Here is a 20,094-nt window from a genome sequence, read left to right on the forward strand (position 1 = left end):
TCAAAGGCTCCCTTGCAAACCTCATCAAATTCAAAGATTGAATCCTTTTGAAGGAGTCTAGACAGTGGCAAGGCTATGTTGCTAAAATTCTGAATGAATCGCCTATAAAAGCCTGCATGTCCTAGGAAAGAACGCACTTCCCTCACAGTGGAGGGGTAAGGTAGGGCAGAAATCACATCTATCTTGGATTTATCTACTTGGAAGCCCTTTTCCGAAATAACATGTCCTAGCACTACCCCTTCATTGACCATAAAGTGGCATTTTTCAAAGTTTAAGACCAAATCAGTTTCAATGCACTTTTTCAAAACTTTTTCTAAATTGCCTAGGCATTCCTCAAATGAAGCTCCAAATACCGTGAAGTCATCCATAAAAACCTCCATGCAACTTTCTATTAATTCTGAAAAAATACTCAACATGCATCTTTGGAAAGTTGCAGGAGCATTACATAGTCCAAATGGCATCCTAGTGTAAGCATAAGTGCCAAATGGACATGTAAATGTGGTTTTATGTTGATCTTCAGGGTGTATATGAATCTGCATGTACCCAGAAAAGCCATCTAGAAAACAGTAAAAAGGTTTACCTGCCAACCTCTCTATGACTTGGTCTATGAAGGGGAGAGGGAAGTGATCTTTCCTTGTGGCTTGATTCAGCTTTCTGTAATCAATACAGACCCTCCACTTATTTGCAACTCTGGTAGGCACAAACTCTCCCTCTTGATTCTTTACAATTGTCATTCCAGATTTCTTTGGCACCACTTGGACTGGTGACACCCAAGTACTGTCTGAAATGGGGAAAATCATCCCTGCTTTTAAGAGCTTGCTCACTTCCTCCTTCACCACATCTTGAATAGTTGGATTCAACCTCCTTTGAGGCTGCCTAACAGGAACTGCATCACTGTCCAGCAATATTCTATGCATGCAGAGGGCAGGACTGATCCCTGGTATATCTTCCAAAGTCCACCCAAGAGCCTTCTTGTGCTGTTTCAGGACTTGTAGCAACTGCTCTTCCTGTTCAGGGTTCAAACTTGCTGAAATGATCACTGGAAATTTATTTCCAGCTTCAAGATAAGCATATTTTAAGTGCAGAGGCAGCAGCTTTAATTCAGATTTTTGCTGCTGCTCTAGAGTTTCTTGTGCAGATTCTTCACCAAGTTCGAAAACGCCCTCTTCTAGTGCTTGCAAGTCCGTATTTTCAAAGAATTCATCTTCACACCCGATACAGAATTCAGAATGTAATTCCCTCTCTGCCATGTTCAAATCAGATTGCACTTGAAGCTCCAGATTATTACAACAAATTTCTGAATAACTGAACACATCTGAATGGTTTTCCAGGGGATGACTCATGGCTTCAAAGATGTTGAATCTGACTTGGGTGTCTCCAAACTCCATGGTTAAATTTCCTTCATGCACATTGATAATGGTTTTTGCTGTCATCAAAAATGGTCTTCCCAAAATCAATGTAGGATTCTGCCTTGAATTCTCACCCTCCATTTCTAAAACATAGAAATCTGCTGGGAACATTAACTGGTTTACCCTCACTAGCACATCTTCCACAATGCCCAAAGGTTTTGCAGTGCTTCTATTGGCTAGTTGGATAATAACAGATGTAGGCTTTAAATTCCTTAACTGCAGAGCCTTGTAAACAGAACTGGGCATGACATTTATGGATGCTCCCAAGTCCACTAAAGCATTTGCAATGGAAATTTCTCCAATGGTGCATGGGATGGTAAAATGCCCTGGATCACTATGTTTAGGAGGCAGCTCCAACTTGGAAACAGTAGAAATATTTTTGATTTGTGGCCTCCTCAATCCTCTTTTATAGGTGCACACTTCTTTAAGGAACTTGGCATATTTAGGCACCTGTTTAATTGCTTCCAGTAGAGGCATATTAATTTCTATCTTCTGAAAAATCTTCAATAGCTCAGCATCTGTTTCCAATTTCTTTTCTGCAGGTGCAGATTTGACAGGGAAGGGTGGTTCAATTATGAGCTCTGGTTGCTGCTCATTCTCAGCAATTTTTTCTTTCTCCACTGAAGCATGCAACTCCTTTCCACTTCTTAACATGACTGCATTGGTACTGGCAGTCCTGGTTACTTGCACCTTTGATTGATGAGCTGGCTGCATCTTCCCAAGTTCAGATGTCCCTCTCAAATGGGGAGGAATATACTTGGTAGTCTCTTTTTCCTTTGCAAGTGTAAATTCCACTGATACATTGCTCCCTCCAACATCTTCCATACAACCAGCTATCTTTTCATTCTCCCAAGAATTTTGTTGAGATCCCTTCAGATTTACTGTGCCCCAGTTTCCTTCCAAATCATTGGTTGCTGAGTCACAGGTTGCATTTAAAATGTTCTCAGACCAGCCTATCAGCCCTGATGCCGTCATCTTATTCTCTGAAGGTTTCTGATTCAGCAACTTCACTTTTTCCACCAGCTGGGACATTACTTGAGTCAATTCCCTTAAGTCTTTGGATTCTGCCCCAATTACTGGTACAGTAACAGCAGCTTTATTGTACAAATATCCTTGATAAGAGCACTCAGCCATTTTACTCAACAGCTGTCGTGCTTCAGCTGGAGTTTTATTCATTAAGGACCCTCCAGCTGCCACATCAACAAACATTCTCTCTCTTTGCAGCAGACCTTCATAGAAGTATGTTAGGAGTAGAGAATCCTGCAGCTGATGATTTGGGCACATGAGGCACAATTTATTGAATCTGTCCCAGAAATCAGCCAAACTTTCATTCTGCCCTTGCTCAATGGTGCAGATCTGCCTCCTCAAGTATGATACTCTTGATGCTGGAAAAAATCTATTCAAGAATCTACACTGCATCTCTTGCCAACTTCCAAAAGGCTGCTGTTGGTAAATTATCCAATACCTAGCAGTGTCTTGCAGGGACAAGGGAAAAGCCTTCATCATGAACAGTTCTTCAGCAGCTCCAGACGGCTTCATAGAAGAACACACCAGAATAAATTCCCTGATATGTTGATGAGGGTCCTCATGCTCCCATCCATGGAAGGTGGGCAGCAACCTTATGAACCCAGGTTTAAGTTCAATTCCAGATGTATTCTGCTCCACGGGTAAATGGGTGCACACCGGCTGGTGACCCACTTCTTGGTTGGCCAGTTCTCTCATGGACTTCTCCAGAGGAAAAGCCATACTAAACAGCTCAGTTCCAACACTCTCACGCTACTAAAACTACCCCAAGCTATTCTCACTAATTCCCCAGAGTTTAGCTGAACACACTCAGCCTAAACCTCTCAACAGAGATGCCAATCAAGCACACAGAACAACAAAAAAAAAAAAAAACAAAAATATTCCAAGACAGCCATCAGAATCAAAGACCAAAACAGCAAAAGAAAAACAATCCAAAATTAAAATTCACACTACTGCAGTTTTAAAAACAGAACCTAAGCATACTAAAAAGAATTTGCAAAAAGAAAGGAAACCATTAAACCTATACAAGACTAACCTAACACTATAAAACTTAATTCGCCGAGTCCCCGGCAACGGCGCCATTTGTTAAACTGATTTTTGTCGCCTAAAATCAGAACAAACTAAGTTTCCCCACTAATGAAGTATAGGGACAACCTAGGTATCAATCCAAAGACTCGGCTAAAATTAAGCTTAAAGTGTAGAATTAATTCTTGTATTTTATTTACTAACTAATTATTAACTACTAATGCAAGGTGGGGAAAGAAATTAAAACAAAGAAAATTTAAAAGAAAACAGTAAAGAAACGAAAATTGTTTTAAAAAGAAAAGAAGAAAAATAAAATGCAAGAAAATAAAACCTAAACTAAACTATAGAATCTATGTATAACAGAACAGAACCTAAACTAAAATGAGAAATGAATGCAATTAAAACTAACCTGTGAATGCTAACAGTTAACAGCACAAGGAAACTAAAACTAAAACTGAACAAGATTCTAAGAGTAGACAGTTCAACATCTAATCTACTAAACCTAGTCTATTCATAGGAAAACAAAAATCAAAGTAAGAAATAAAATGCAATACAGATCACTCTATCCTAATCTATATATCACCAGAAATCAATCAATAACAGAATTTAGAATTGAAACAAATCAAGAACAGTACCTAAATTCTAACTAATCAAAAGCAATATCACATTAAAAAAAACAGAATTGAATTCATAGGTGTATTGCACATTGAACTGAATAAAAGAGTGCTTAGAGCTCTCAGGAAGACATCCTGATAATATGAATTCCAATCCAGGATATTCTAAGTCATGTTTCAGAACTTTAAATTTGGCTCTTTCCACTAATTTATCCAATCAATGTTCAGTAACCTATTCATCAATCTAAAATTCACAAACAAATTCAAGAAACACATATTTGAATCAATGGACTGTTCTCTGTCTCAAGAAGACATCTCGATGAAGAATGCTCACTACGGAGACATTTAATTCCAAACGGAACCATAAAATTGCAGAGTTACAGAATCCAAATCATTTTCTCAACACATAACAAGTACAGAAATCAAAAACAAAGAACAATATCGAAACATAAACGAGAACAGAACAATAACACAAAACTCAACTTTATTAACACGAAAAGAAAATTTTACAAACTACCGGAAATCACCAAGACTCTCGCGGCCTGTCACCCTCGCGATCGTCTCAACGAAATCCAAAAGTCGAGAACTCTACTTCTACGAAAGCGAAAATGAACCCTAACCTAGAGCGCTTAGAACTATGAACAGAAAGTGTATCTCCAAAGTATATGAAGTATCCTATTTACAAGGTGAAAGCCCTTTTTATAGGGTCAGAAAACTAAAAGAGAAAAGAGAGAGGAAAAGTAAAGAAAGAAACTTGATTTCGACGCTTCCAGCTTCTAATCGAACGATCACCTTTCTTTATCTACTTTGATATCCAGCCCTCTGATCATCTCCAACCTCTCTACCGCTTCAGCTCCTCTTCCGGTCACTTGCCAGTTACTCCGGTCAGCTTGTCCGGGCAGGTTAGTGACGCGCTCCTCTCTTCAACACTCGCTCTGCCCTAGCTTTGAGTTTTCTCCAAATGAAAGTGCTCGAGGGAATTCTTTTCTCCTAAATGAGTGTCGAACATTGGACCCCAAAAACTGCAGATGCTCAAAACTCACCGTTTCACTAAAGTGCAAATCCAGGTAATTTCACCAACAACCCAATTTAGCGTAACATCCAGCCCAATTCATTCTTCCAGCAGCGTCAGAAGCAAAAGAAATGCTAAGTGTAGCAGCACCAGTGTAGCAATGCATTCCATCCTTGAAACGACGCCGTCCAACCAAGACGCAAGCCCAATCCAGCGCCCCAACTCTTCTGATACAATCAGCTCCAAGCACCGGCCCACTCTCCACATTTCAATCAGAATCAGCCAAATAAATTGTTGAAGCACAGCAGATTTCCAGTGCAGGCAGACCAGCCCAATTAATCAGCCAATGGCCCAATGTACTTCAGCCCAAAAAAACCTACAATATAAAAATGAATTAGAGAGCTAACACAAAAATTACTAAAAATATAACCTATTCTAAAAACTGTTTTTAGTTTGTTTTCTAAAATATTTTTCTAAAAAAAAATCTAATTACTTAAAAACCTATTTTATTTGCCTAAAAAGAGAAAATTAACCAAATTTTTATTTAAAAGCTATTTCTAGTTATTTAAACTAATCTATTCTATTTCTAAAGAATTAAAAGCTAAAGAATCTTAAGAAAAGAGTTTTAATCTAGAAAAATATGCAAATACTGAGAGTTATCACACATTTGTTAAACTGATTTTTGTCCCACAAAAACAGAACAAACTAAGTTTCCCCACTAATGAAGTATAGGGACAACCTAGGTATCAATCCAAAGACTCGGTACAATTAAGTTTAAAGTGTAGAATTAAATCTTGTATTTATTTACTATTTACTAACTACTAAAGCAAGGTGGGGAAAAGAAATATGAACAATGCAATTTAAAAAAAATGAATAAAGCAATTGAAATCTGTTTAAAGAAAAATAACAAAATAAAGAAGTGAAATGCAAAGAAATAAAATCTGAAACTTAAGCTAAACTATAGAATCTATGTATAACAGAACAAAATGAGCAGTGAATACAACTAAAACTAATCTATGAATGCTAACAATTAACAGTGCAAGGAAACCAAAACTAAAACTGAACAAGATGATAAGATCCCTAAAGCAATGGTATATACATGTATCAGAACCAAGAGAGTGGACAGTTAAACATCTAATATACTAAACCTAGTCTATTTACAGGAAGACAAAAATCAAAGTAAGAAGTATTGGCTAAAACAGAAATCAACTTGCAATGAAACCAAATCAGCAACACAGATCACTCTATCCTAATCTATATATCACCAGAAATCAATCAAGAACAGAATTTAAAATTGAAACGAAGCAAAAACAGTACCTAAATTCTAACTAATCAAAAGCAATATAACAACCTCAAAATCAGAATTGAAGTCATAGGTGAATTGCACATTGGATTGAATAAAAGAGTGCTTAGAGCTCTCAGGAAGACATCCTGATAATATGAATCCCAATCCAGGGTATTCTAAGTCATATTTCAAAACTTTAAATTGACTCTTTCCACTGATTTGTCCAACCAATGTTCATTAACCTATTCATCAATCTAAAATTCAGAAACAAATTCAAGAAACACAAATTTGAATCAATTTTTATGCATTGAACTCATCTCTGACTCGAGAAGACATCTCGATGAAGAATGCTCACTACGGAGACATTTAATTCCAAACGGAACCATAGAAGTGCAGAGTTACAGAATCCAAATCATTTTCTAAACACATAACAAGTACAGAAATCAAAAACAAAAAATAAAATCGAAACGTAAACAAGAACAGAACAAGAACACAAAACTCAACTTTATTAACATGAAAAGAAAATTTTACAAACTACCGGAAATCACCAAGACTCTCGCGGCCTGTCACCCTCGCGATCGTCTCAACAAAATCCAAAAGTCGAGAACTCTACTTCTACGAAAGCGGAAAGGAACCCTAACCTAAAGAGCTTAGAACTATGAACAGAGAGTGTATCTCAAAGTGTGTAAAAGTATTTTTCTATACATGGTGAAAAACCCCTTTATATAGGGTTGAAAAAAAACGAAAAGAGAAAAGAAAAGGGTAAAAGAAAGAGCTAAAAAAAACTGACTGGAAAGCTTCTTGATTGATCTTCAACAACTCTGAACCGCACTGCTTTCAACTGTCAACTGCTTCGCACGTGCTTCTAACCAACAATCCAGCTCAGCACTCCTTCCGATTTGCTTCCCCGGACCGATTTAGCTCTGGGCTGGCTTCCTTTTTGGGCCTTGGAGCTTGCTTCTCCACTTTGGTTCTCCTCATTGCTGAACCATGAACCTAGGTTGAAGGAATTGGGGAAGAAGTCCTCTTTGCAAGCCCTCGCTTGAGTGTTTAGAAAATTGGGATAAATTCCCCAAATCTGATCCTCTGCACGAATCAATGGTAAAACAAGAGACCCCCTTCAGCTTTGGTCTTCTACGCACCGTTTCACTAATTGGCTAAGAAGGCTTCAGCTCAACCCCTTGCACAAACTACACTCCATTTTAATCAGCACTGGGCTTTCTAATTTGGCCCAAACAGCACCAAAGGTGGTGTTTCATCTGAGAGATGCCAAGATAGTCGCTTCCTGTGAGAACAATATCATCGACATACACTATTAAGTAGATACATCCAGCACTTGAGTGGCGATAGAACACTGAATGATCCACTTCACTGCGATACATACCAAATTGTTGAAGAACACAGCTAAATTTACCAAACCAGGCTCGAGGAGACTGTTTTAGGCCATATAAGGATTTGCGAAGACGACATGCCAATCCAGATGACTCCCCCCGAGCAACAAAGTCAGGCGGTTGCTCCATATAAATTTCTTCATGCAAATCACCATTAAGGAAATCATTTTTGACATCAAGTTGGTAAAGAGGCCATTGTCGAAGAGCGGCCATGACAATGAATAGGCGAACAGAGGTCATTTTTGCCACTAGAGAAAAAGTATCACCATAATCCAAACCAAAAATCTGACCCTAAACCTTAAACCCTAAAGTTGGTAAAGAGGTCATTGTCGAAGAGCGGCCATAGCAATGAATAGGCAAACAAAGGTCATTTTTGCCACTAGAGAAAAAGTATCACCATAATCCAAACCAAAAATCTGTGTGTAGCCTTTGGCAACCAGCGAGCTTTCAGACGATCAATTGTGCCATCAAGGCCAACCTTGATAGCATACACCCACCTGCAACCAACAACAGACTTTCTAGATGGTAATTGGACAAGCTCCCAAGTTCCACTTTTCTGTAAAGCACTTAATTCATCCAGCATAGCTTGACGCCAGCCAGGATGAGTTAAGGCATCACCCACAGACTTGGGAATTGACACAGAAGAAATGGATGAGAGACAAGTGTAAAAAGATGGAGATAATCTGTGGTAACTAAGAACAATATAATGGGGGTTAGGGTTACGGGTAGAGCGTATATCTTTACGGAGGGCAATAGGCAGGTCAGACTCATTTGCTGGAGCCGGAGGAGACACAGGAGGCAGCACTAGAAGTGAGTCATGAGGGAGACAATTGCGGCGACTATAAACCTGAAGGGGTTGTGGTGAAGGACGATCCTATGGTGAATGAGAGTCTAAAGAAGGAGGAGACAAAATGGGTGGAGCATCACCACGAGGATCACAGATAATAGGAATATCAACAGTAGCAGGTAGAGGTACAAAACTAGAAGATAGATGTGAAAAGTAAAAAGAAGATTCATCAAAAGTGACATCAGCAGAGATAAAATGACAATTGAGGGAAGGGGAAAAACACTTATAGCCCTTTCGTGACCGTGGAAATCCTAAGAAGACACATTTGTGAGACCTAGGACTAAAATCATGAACAAAACATGTAAACCCAAAAACTCTAAGAGGTAATGGATGTAGAGGGTCTTGAGGCAATAAGATAGAATGAAGGATTTTGTTATCTAGGACAGAAGATGGCATGCGGTTGATAAGATAACATGCCGTGAGAATTGCATCACCCCAAAAACGTGAGGGTACTTGACCATGAATTAGAACTGTACGAGTTGTTTCAATAAGGTGTTTATTCTTGCGCTCAGCCACCCCATTTTGTTGAGGGGTATAAGCACATGAGGTTTGGTGAAGAATGCCATGAGAAGCCATAAAATGTTTAAATGGTTGAGAAAGGTATTCACGACCATTATCACTGCGTAAAGTGCGAATAGAAACCCCAAACTGAGTTTTTATTTCATTGAAAAATGATTGGAAAATAGAAAACAACTCAGAACGATTCTTCATGAGAAACAACCAAGTACATCTAGAATAGTCATCAATAAAGGTAACAAAATACTGAAATCCTAAAGTGGACTTAACACGACTAGGTCCCCAAATATGAGAATGAACCAATGAAAAGGGGGATGACGCTCGTTGTGAAACACTACGAGGAAAGGAACTATGAGTATGTTTACCTAACTGACAAGACTCACACGACAAACTTGATAATTTCGACAAACTCGGAACAAGTTGCTGCAGTTTGGCAAGACTGGGATGACCTAACTGAGCATGAAGAAGGGTGGTGACTCCATGATTACGCCAGCATGTGGAGAAGGGCGGAGATGATATAGGCCATGAGACTCACATCCTATGCCAATCATGTGTTTCGAACTCCGGTCCTACAACCAAACAAAATCTTTGGTAAATGAAATAACACAATTAAGGGAACGAGTTAGACGACTTACGGACAATAAGTTAAAAGGAGACCCAGGGACATAAAGTACATTATCAATGGATATGGACGGAAAAATATGAACAGTATCAATACCATGAGATGAGACTCTAGACCCATCAGCCATTGTTACCGAGGGTAAATCATTCGGACATGACAAGGAAGAAAACAAAGACTTGTTACCAGTGATATGATCGGTGGCGCCTGAGTCAAGGACCCAAGATCCAAGAGAGTGAGTCAGACCAAAAAAAGGAGTACCTGTGCGTATAACAGAAGCAAATGTAGTGGAACTAGAGTGTTGACGGTCCTCATACCATCTGAGAAATTCTTGAAAGAGTGCAGGGTTGTTTATGGTATTTGATGAAGTAGGATAGTCTGCAGACGGTGATCGGGGAGGTGGATCAGAATTAGCCATTGCTATAGGTCGAGGAGGACGTCCATGAAGCGCATAACATCTATCAATTTTGTGGCCTAGCTTGCCATAGTGGTCACATTTTGGACGTCCTTTACCTGGCTGGCGAGACCGACTCTGATCATCATGATGGGCAGCCATGGAGAGGGAGAAACCCTAAAAATCCAAAGTGCTCCGATTGACGCAATGACAACGGATCCAGAAAGAGGACGAGGAGGCGATCACGACGGTCCTGGTCGGTGGCGGATCTCGCAGGCGACGCGCCGGCACGCACGGCGGGAAGCGGCGGATCTGGTGACTTTTGCGGTGGCAAGTGGATGGTCCGTTCATCGGTCGATTCTGGAACTCCGGCGGCGGCGACGACAACTGCGACGACGACGACTGCGGTGGCGATGGGTACCGGAGACTGTGGAACTGGCTGGAACAAAACCTAAGCTCTGGATACCATATTAGAATGTGGGTTTTAGCCTAACTCAACCCCACAAAACCGGCTTGTAAGGTGAGGTTTACACCTCACTTATATATTATAATTTGACCTTATCTCTAGTCGATGTGGGACTTCCAACACACCCCCTTCAAGCCGAGGTATAGACATCTCGTGCGTGATAGTAGAAATTGGGTGGTCCGATAACGGCCCGATAGCGGGTGGAATAGAAATGCCCAAGAAACAAGAAATATCGCTAGGATACGCTCTAACCATGGCTCTAATACCATATGAAATAGTAGAGAAGATTAGGAGAAATCTCCCTTATGTGTTTAGCATACACATAGGGTAGTTTATTTATAATGTAAGATAAGGGTTAAACCCTAAATACAGAATGGGCTGAGTCCAATTAACATAAACACACAACTTAACATCTTAACATCTGAAAAGTATATATTATGATATGTGAACAATTACTTGTCATAATATATTCTACATATTATGATAGGTGAAAAAATCTACATCATAAAACGATACATATTATGATAGGTAAATCCAAGTGTATCATAATAAATTCGTTATATTATAACTGATAAGTGAAAATTTGTAATAATACACTGGACCTATTATGATAAGTGACAGTAAGTACGTCATAATATGCTGGACCTATTATGATGGAGTTTTCTGTATGTCATAAAATGCGCAGACCTATTATGATGCCCAGAACTATGATGCTAGGTTACCTATCATAATAGGTCATTTTTACCTATCATAAAAAACGAATTTTTCCACTAGTGAAACTACCGTATGTCGTGTTTCTATAAATTTCACAATAAGTGCCTATAGGAGAAGAAAACACAAAACCAAAGCGAATTAAGGTGCTTGCATAAGCTAAAACTAACCTTCCAAAGAACCTAGGTTTGCTCCTACCTTCACTCCTATGGAGCTTTCTTTGAAGCGGGTCGAATCACTGCTTGACCAGAACAAACACTGAAGGAACTGATTTCAATCGGTGAAAAATGAAGGAAAAGACAAATTAATCGGTCAAAAGGTGAGAAGATGAAGATATGAAGAAACCCTAGCAGTTGAGGGTGAAAGATGTTAGTGAGAGGCTAAGACACTACAAGAAAAATGTCATTTATATACGGATTCTGATTCTAAATAAAGGTTTCATTATATACAGATTTTATATACGAATTAGTTAGATACAGATTTTTCTATATATAATAGGAAAAAGTATATATACAGATTTTTTGTATGTGTAAAATCGGTATATAATGATGACTCCTTTTGGCAGGAGCTTTGTCAAAGATAAATGTGTATATAAAATTCGTATTTAAGTGGATTCTTTATCCAGATGTTTTATACGGATTTTACAATAAAGAAAAAATAAATTAAAAAGTTAAACCTAAAAGAAAACGTAAGAGACAGAATCAGTACTTCAAATTTCTCCTCGACTCCTTCTTCCCTCTCATCGAGCCATCGAGCTCCTCTTCTTCCCTCACGAGCTCTTGTTCTTCCCTCTCGAGCTCTTGTTCTTCACTCTCATCAAGCCATTTTTATCCAACCCTTCTTCTCTAGCCACCATTGAAATCTGGCCCAACACCAGTCCACTAACCCTCACTACCCCATGGACAGGGCGAACACCAAAGTCCTACGTACACTGCGTATACTAGGGCTTGGGGGGCTTGTGTACCAGTCGGGATCGGGCATCAACCAGACCGGACGTCCACATAACCATAATGATCCAACCACGCTACCCTTCTGCTTGATGTCCGTAGGCCCATGATTACGCAACCTTGCCGCTCGCCACCTGGATAAACAACAATATAAGGTCGGCCGATCGTACTGCCATCTAACCAGATTGTCTGTAGGGACCGACCGGTCATACCGCCAGTTAACCAGATGGCTTATATGGGTCGGCCGGTCGAAAGGCTAAACTTCGAGAGACCAGCCGGTCGTACCGCTAATTAGCCAAGTTTAAGGTAAGTAGTGGTTAAAAGCTATTGGGTTGAATTTGGGCCGTGATTAACTTTTCACTAATCCCAAGCCCATAGCAAAAACTATAAATACAGGTCCAAGGTGAGTGGTAGATAAGTTGCATTTACTGCACATTTATTACTGTTCTATCGAAAAGCACCATTGCTCTCAGACTGACTTTGGCATCGGAGAATCTTTCGCAGGTCTCCCACCCGCGCGTAGAGAAGGAAATCGAGAAGTAAGGAGCGAGAACCGAACACTCGAGAGACGAGAGGAGGAGGACGTGGAGGCATTGGACGACTCAGCCCCTACAACCGAAACACTATTCTTACTTATTTTGTTTTTATTCATTCATTCACCCATCATCATCCATCTTGAAAGAATTCATCTACAGATTTGTACGACTTGTATTAAAAGGAGTATAAAATCACCTAGATTAAAGATTGAACTCACATTGTAATTACGTCGTAGATCTAAATGATATACATTATTCTTTATTTCTTTTCAGACTTGGAAAGGTCTATTACTCCTTTGGTGATGTTTGGAGCTTCTTTGCGTGAAAATCTTTCGTTTTTCAAGTGAGGTCGAACTCAATCACTAGAGAGAAGGATAGCTCCCATTTTATTGATGTGCATGTTAGATATTGATCATCCTTCTTCTGAATTACAACTTAGACGTTAACATGTTTCACAACTATATTGTTAGACATCAAAATTTTATTTATTATTTCTTCAAAATCATAGGTATAATCATTTAAAAATTAGTTTGCGTTTATGGTGAGTATCATAAAACATGAAATACATGAGTTATATAACAATACATAAATTTATAGTATTATTATGGTAATACTTCAGTTATGAGAGAACTACTCCAGCTGCATTCGTAGTGATTTAAAATATTTATTCTGAATCAGTACGATGGTTTCTGGACTCTATCTCATTGGAACTTTGGCAAACGAAATCCACATTTTCATCTTCAACTGCTGGATCATCTTCGGGACGTACTTCTTTGTACGCATATTTCAAGGAGTAGAAACAAAAAACCAGAAGAAACACAGCGTTCAATATGCCCAACGTCAGATAGAACTTGTCCAAACGACTTGAGTCCAAAGTATCACCAAACCAACTAGGGATACTCAAGACAAGTGGTATGATCATGAATTTTCCACTACCAATCACCAATTCCTTGTATGCATCATCAAAACTCCACATTGATTTCGCCACGTGCCCATGGAACAAATTCTCGATGCCACCTTCAATAAGCCCCTTTGTGATTCCCAACGCTGAAAATTGCGGAAGCAAGGCCACTGTGGAGTTTCTACGATCCTCATACGTGCTTACCTTCAATCTACCAACCTCAACTTGCCATGCTATGAGGCTACAAATTATTGCACAAACCATACCAAGACCAATCCTCGCAATTGCTGCTTTCTTGTTGCACACATTATCGATGCAACTGAATATTTTAAAGTGTCCGATTGCACAACTAATAATATGGCAGATGGTTCCTGTCGCATCACTCGTGACCGCCGTGATCAAAACGAGAAAAGAGATATCATTATGACCTGTAATATTTGACCTCATGTTGCTTGCTTGCGAAACAAAGAAAGTGTTCTCAGTGGCTAGTAGTAAACTGTAGCCAAAGAATGCAAGGCACAGGCAAAACATGGGAACAAGGCTCTTCACATCGCTCACTTCCTTTACAGTGCAAAGCTTCTCATTCTTTTCTTGCAACTCCAGACTCTCTCTGGAATCTTCTGCTTCAAGTATAGCTGCTTTGTCCAACCACCTGAACAGACAGGGAACTGGTGGAAGTAACCTTACTCCTTCATGGTATTCATACGAACGACCTCCCTTACTATCCTTCCAATAATAGCCACTAGGCGAGGTTGGATATTTTTCATATCGTTTCCCTAAAGCTACTTTGAAGATTCTGTATATCTTGTGTAGATCGCTTTCGATGGGCAATTCTTCGCGGCTGTACCACACCGAACCAGCGAGGAACAACATGTAAGTCCCACCCATGAGAAGTGCCGCGAATAGGAACCGCTCCTCGTACGTCGTAGTGATGTTGATGACGGAAAGAAACATTGTCATCACAAAATATGCAACAGATGGCGCGATCGACCAACTTTTAGTTAGCACTTTACCCATGAAACCTTGCTCCTTTTTGTTTTCTGTGCTTCCAGTACGTGCATGTCTGTCTTTAGTTTTCTCCTCCAATTGGTATTCATAAAAACTTTGTAAAAGCTTTTTACCACTTGTTCCTAATGCTAGGAAGAATATGGCTCCATAGACCGCACGAAATGTGGAAGGTTTGGTTGATGATGCAGATGTCCATAGTAGCATTAAACCCTGCAATAGAAATTATATGGTTTGGCCAACTGTTGACTAAGAGGAGAAAAATGAATTATATATTTGGTCATAGTAAATTTTTTCTTGATTCTAAAACAAAATTAATGATTCCATTTCTTAAAAGTAAAAATTTATTTTTTAATAACTAGCTATTTATAAATTGTGATTCATTAACTATCTTTGAGCTGCACAAAATCTTGATTCATACAAGAGACCGTCATCACTACTACAATATATAGAAGCATATAACACTTTTAAAATGTATTGTAGATTACTGAAAATATTAATTTATATATATATATATATATATATATATATATATATATATATGTATGTATGTATATATGTGTATAAATGAATGACGTTTTAAAAATATGTTCTAATTTCCAATGGATAAAAACTAAAACCCTATTTGAAAGGCTGAAAACAATAGCGTTTTTTTTTAAAAAAAATAAAATTGAAGAAAAAGTATTAGAACTAAAAGTTATTAAGCTTCATATATAAATAAGAATTTACCTCTATTGAAGCTGCAGTGCAAAACGTTATCATAGTGTAATAACCTGTATATGCTGCTGAAATTTGAGAAACAATAACTACGAAGAGCGATGATAGACCATCTTGAAGATTTGTAGCAATGGCCGCTATTCGTTGACTCTCCACCTCCATTGAACCGTTGAAGTAATCCATCAATGTAGATACCACTGCGATTTCCACACATTTGTAGGTTACAACCAAAGCTGAAAACACAAGAATAAGAAAGTTCAGTTAAATTTAGTTCCCATAGATAACATAATTAGTTCCAGTCTTTAATGATTACCGCCAATGAAAGGTAGGGTATTAAAGTTGTCGAAAAGATAGCGAAGTGAAGCTATCGTGAAGTGCCAGAATTTCTTCGTAACACCCCTTGAATTGTTTTTTTCTGAACTGTTGTTTTCTTGCAGCGCCATGATGAAGTTTGAGTGGAACAGCACAATCAATGACCTTCAAAGTTGAAACTATTAGGAAATAGAAATATAAGCCTTACATGATACTTTTAAATATCTTTCTGGTGTATTTTTATTTCGCATAAACCTTAGGTAAATATTTTCCCTTTCATTTTTCAAGCCATAATGTTCCAATTATTATACTAACACAACCATATAATGAATGACCTTAAATAAAAAATAATAATAGAATAACTTACTAACTCTTACTCTCTCAATGCAATAACCACGACCACTCATTATAATCATCTCATAACACCAAAATTAATTTATTTCTACAAAACTCTTCCATAAACATAAATTCTGCCTTCCTCGTCATGATATTTTTCTGTATTCATGCAACGTTGCTGCAAGGAGTGGCTTCGTGAACATGTCAACAATTTGCTCTTTAATTCCCACATATTCTAAATCAACACTCCCTTCTTTTATATTTTCCACTTCTTCAACGGTTATTTCTTCCATTTCTTCAACGTTGTGAAGCGCTTACTAGGCCATACGCGTGCCTGGTATTCATGAGTTCTCTAGAGATCATGACAACATCTCATGCAAGCGGCCCCACTTGACACTCATATAGGTGATTTCATCAAGTGTATGCTGCAAATCATACACCAGCCACAAGGGATATGAAGATCATTAAAAACTTTGTTTAATCACAAAGTTTAACCTCTCAAATTTGCAGTCTCTAGCACTTTCACACACATCATACGAATGTACATGTTTGATTTAAAATTAAATTAGTGCTATCAGAACTAATTTTTTTTACCCATTGAACCTTATTCGTGGGATCTCCAATCACAAAGGTTGGGTTACCATCACTTGTTTGTTTGCTAGTGGCTTAAGTCTCATTCTCCTTGATGTTTCTAAGATCATATTTCTTCCCAAGGGTTTTGTTAGAGGATCTACTAGATTCTGTTATGACTTCACATAGTCAATGGAAATAGTTCCACTCTTTAGCAACTTCTTCACCAAATTGTGTCTCAATTGTATATGTCTATTGTTTCTATTGTAATTCTTGTTTTTAATTATAGCTATTACCGATTGGCAGTCATAGTCTATTGACACCGATGGGTTTGGTTTCATTCCTATTGAAATGTTTGCTAAGAAGTTTTTCAACCACTCAGCCTCACTATCAGCCATCTCAAGAGCGACAAACTCAGATTCCATTGTTGATCTTGCAATAATTGTTTGTCTAACTTATCTCCATGTAATCGCACCACCCCCAAGTGTGAATACATAACCACTAGTGAATTTTGTCTCATCTGAATCAGAGATCCAATTAGCATCATTGTACCCTTCTAGTACAACGGGAAATCCACTATATTCAATGGCATAATCCATTGAACCTCTTAATATCTCGTAAGCATGGAAAGTGCATCCCAATGTTCTTGATTTGGACATTGAGTCTACCTACTCAGTCTACCTACTGCATAAGCAATATCAAGTCTAGAAAAGCTCATCAAGTGCAGTAAAATCCTAATTATCTGGGCATACTGAGGCTGAGATAATGATTATCCTCTATCTTTCATTAATTTAGAGTTAGCATCATAAGGGGTACTCAAAGACTTGAAATCATAATACCCAAACTTCTTAAGAATTTTCTCAATGTATTGTTCTTGGGATAGTAATATACTATCTCCCTTCCTTATGATTCTCAATGTCTTTCATTTCAAAGTTCGATCTTAGAAACAGTTTAGTTATAGCGACAATTTCATTGTATGTACTCAAAATTAACATGTCATCCACATACAAACATATAATGACACAATCACCATTTTCAAATTTAGAGTGCACACATTTATCAACATCATTAGATGAAAAACCATCACATAGCAATACATTATCAAGTTTTTCATGTCAATTTTTTGGTGGTTGTTTCAACCTATACAAAGATTTTAAAAGTTTACAACTTTATTCTCTTGACCTGGTACAACACACCCTTCAGGTTGAGTCATATAAATTTCTTCCTCTAAATCACCATTCAAAAAGGCAGTTTTAACATCCATTTAGTGTATCAGTAGCTTATGGATGACTGTTAAGGCTAACAAAATTCGAATCATGGAAATCCTAGTCATAGGGGAAACGGTGCCAAAGTAAACTATGTTGGGTCTTGCCTTATACTTCTCTATAGATCCTTCAGGATGATACTTTTTCTTAAAGATCCACTTACAACCAATGGGTTTTGCTCCTTTAGGAAAATCTACTATGGTCCAAGTATTATTTTTCAGAATTGATTCAACGGTGGTGCCATTTTCTTCTCTGATCTCACCAACCGGTAACCAAAAATTATGTTAAATATAACAATACCCCTTTCTCTATTTTCCCTTTTTTTTCTAATAATGATAAATCTAAAGGAGGAGAAAAAGAGTAGCAGTGGTACACTCCTACGAGTTTGATCTCATTGTCAAGAACCGACATGGGGGTGAGAAATGATAACAGTGACAGATGCGTGGAGGAAGAAAGCAGAGGGAGGCGTCAGCCGTGATGTCGACGCTGTGGACGCCGAAGGTCGTACCGCGCTCCTCTTTGTAGCCAGTCTTGGCTCGCAACCGTGCATGAAGCTGCTGGTGGAAGCTGGCGCGAACCTGGACCATTGCGACCGCAACAGCGATCTCGCTGCACTGCACATGGCGGCGGGGTACGTGGTACTCGGTGTTGTGAATGTGTTGCTAGATTTGGGCGCAGATCCTGAGGTGGCAGAAGACCGTGGAAGAACGGCGTTGGATCTGGCGCGAGAGATTCTGAAGGCGACGCCAAGGGGAATCTGTTGTAGTTCGGGCGCAAGATTGGGCTTGAGGGAGTGGTTAGGGTTTCGGAAGGGGCTATGTTCGAGTACGCGGAGGTGGTGGAAAATCTTAAATCTAGGTGTAACTTAAATGAAAACTTTTGTGTGGTTCTCTTTCTTCTTCTATTCGAAACAGAAGACTTCTTTCTTTATTTTCTTCTAGCTTGAGAAATTTCTTCTTTTCTCCATACTTTTTCATGTCCAACTCCAACGAACACATGTCCCTAGTCATGTATCTCCCATACTTGCTCGCGCCTTTCAACTTCGTTTATGGGTGGAGAGATTTTCCCGTCTTCATCTCACTAGTACAAAAATCGCGTACAACGCCGAATATTTTGGGCTTTTAACGGCGAATTCGCGAAAAACGTCATATCAGGAGACGTTAAATTTACGTCGAATTTAAAAAACTTGATGTTAAATTAACGTCAAATTTTGTTGATATACGACGTTAACTTAACATCGAATTTTGTCAATATTCGACGTTAATCAATTTTTTTGTTTTTTTTAATTAATTATGATCCTTTTTTACAACTCTACAAGACCTGAAAAAGCATAAAAACAACAAATTTTAGTGTTTGGTATTTTGTAAAGCATGAACTATGAACGTGTAATGTAGTATCAACAAGAAACAATAATAACCAACAACAATCAAGTTCAATCAAACAACAACAAACAAGTTCAACTAAACAATAACAATAAGCAAGTTCAACTAAACAATAACAACAAACAAGTTCAACAAAAAAAACAACAAACAGGTTCTTCAAAACGAAAACGAAAATGAAAAATAGCCTTCAAAAGGTGGGTTCGTCGGAATAAAGTTTCGTCACAGTGAGGGAGAAAGCAAAATGCGCCTTTGAAAGACAAGAGCACGCAAATAATCGGTTAAAACAAACAAAAATCATACATAAAGTAATTAATTAATATGCATTTGTATCAAATGAAAGAAAAATTACATGTGATGCTCGTCAAACTTCGTTCAAGAAAAGTTTGAGAAGAGAAGATGGTATCGCGTGCTAAGACAAAGTGAATGAATTTTCAATCTTCCGCTCAAATTTTTATTGAATTCACTAACCTTTTGACGTCGAATTTAAAAGTCATTCGACGTTTTATATCATTTTACGTCGAATTATAATTCTAAACGACGTTTAATAATTGCATTTATTTACAAAAATGTCACCGCTCAATTTTAACGTTGGTTATTCAGTGGTTGGACGTTAAACGTGTGACGTTATACGTTGTTTTTGTACTAGTGTCATCGTGCGAGATCTTCCCGTCTTTGTGTCCAAGGTCTCGTGTGCAGTAATTGCCACTTCGTAGGCCACTGCGTCGTCGCCTCTCGTAGGCTGCCATGTTGCCTGGTATTAGCCCTTCTTTTTTGCATGCATAAAATACTTTTGGAGATGGATGCTAAATC

The 20,094-nt window shown here is 38.4% G+C and overlaps 1 protein-coding gene across 1 annotated transcript; it reads right to left on the reverse strand.

The window, feature by feature from the left end:
• Positions 1 to 13,460: 13,460 nt before the first annotated feature.
• Positions 13,461 to 15,862, reverse strand: LOC124845686 (protein NRT1/ PTR FAMILY 5.6-like). Its single transcript, XM_047322830.2, has 3 exons — positions 15,733 to 15,862; positions 15,432 to 15,652; positions 13,461 to 14,915 (listed from the first exon to the last, which is right to left on the reverse strand). Exons 1-3 carry the CDS (start codon positions 15,860 to 15,862, stop codon positions 13,461 to 13,463), a joined length of 1,806 nt encoding a protein of 601 aa, XP_047178786.2.
• Between the last annotated feature and the right edge of the window lie 4,232 nt (positions 15,863 to 20,094).

This window comes from Vigna umbellata, chromosome 11 (genome assembly GCF_029865625.1).
Source record: "Vigna umbellata cultivar VRB3 chromosome 11, Vumbellata_1.0, whole genome shotgun sequence".
Classification (NCBI taxonomy): Eukaryota; Viridiplantae; Streptophyta; class Magnoliopsida; order Fabales; family Fabaceae; genus Vigna; species Vigna umbellata.

Excerpts from the sequence above, each read along its gene's own strand:
- LOC124845686 (XM_047322830.2), bottom strand. The coding sequence starts at position 15,862 with ATGGCGCTGCAAGAAAACAACAGTTCAGAAAAAAACAATTCAAGGGGT. Across the intron at positions 15,653-15,732 it reads TACCCTACCTTTCATTGGCG|CTTTGGTTGTAACCTACAAA; the intron begins GTAATCATTAAA and ends TTGTGTTTTCAG. Across the intron at positions 14,916-15,431 it reads GCACTGCAGCTTCAATAGAG|GGTTTAATGCTACTATGGAC; the intron begins GTAAATTCTTAT and ends TTTCTATTGCAG.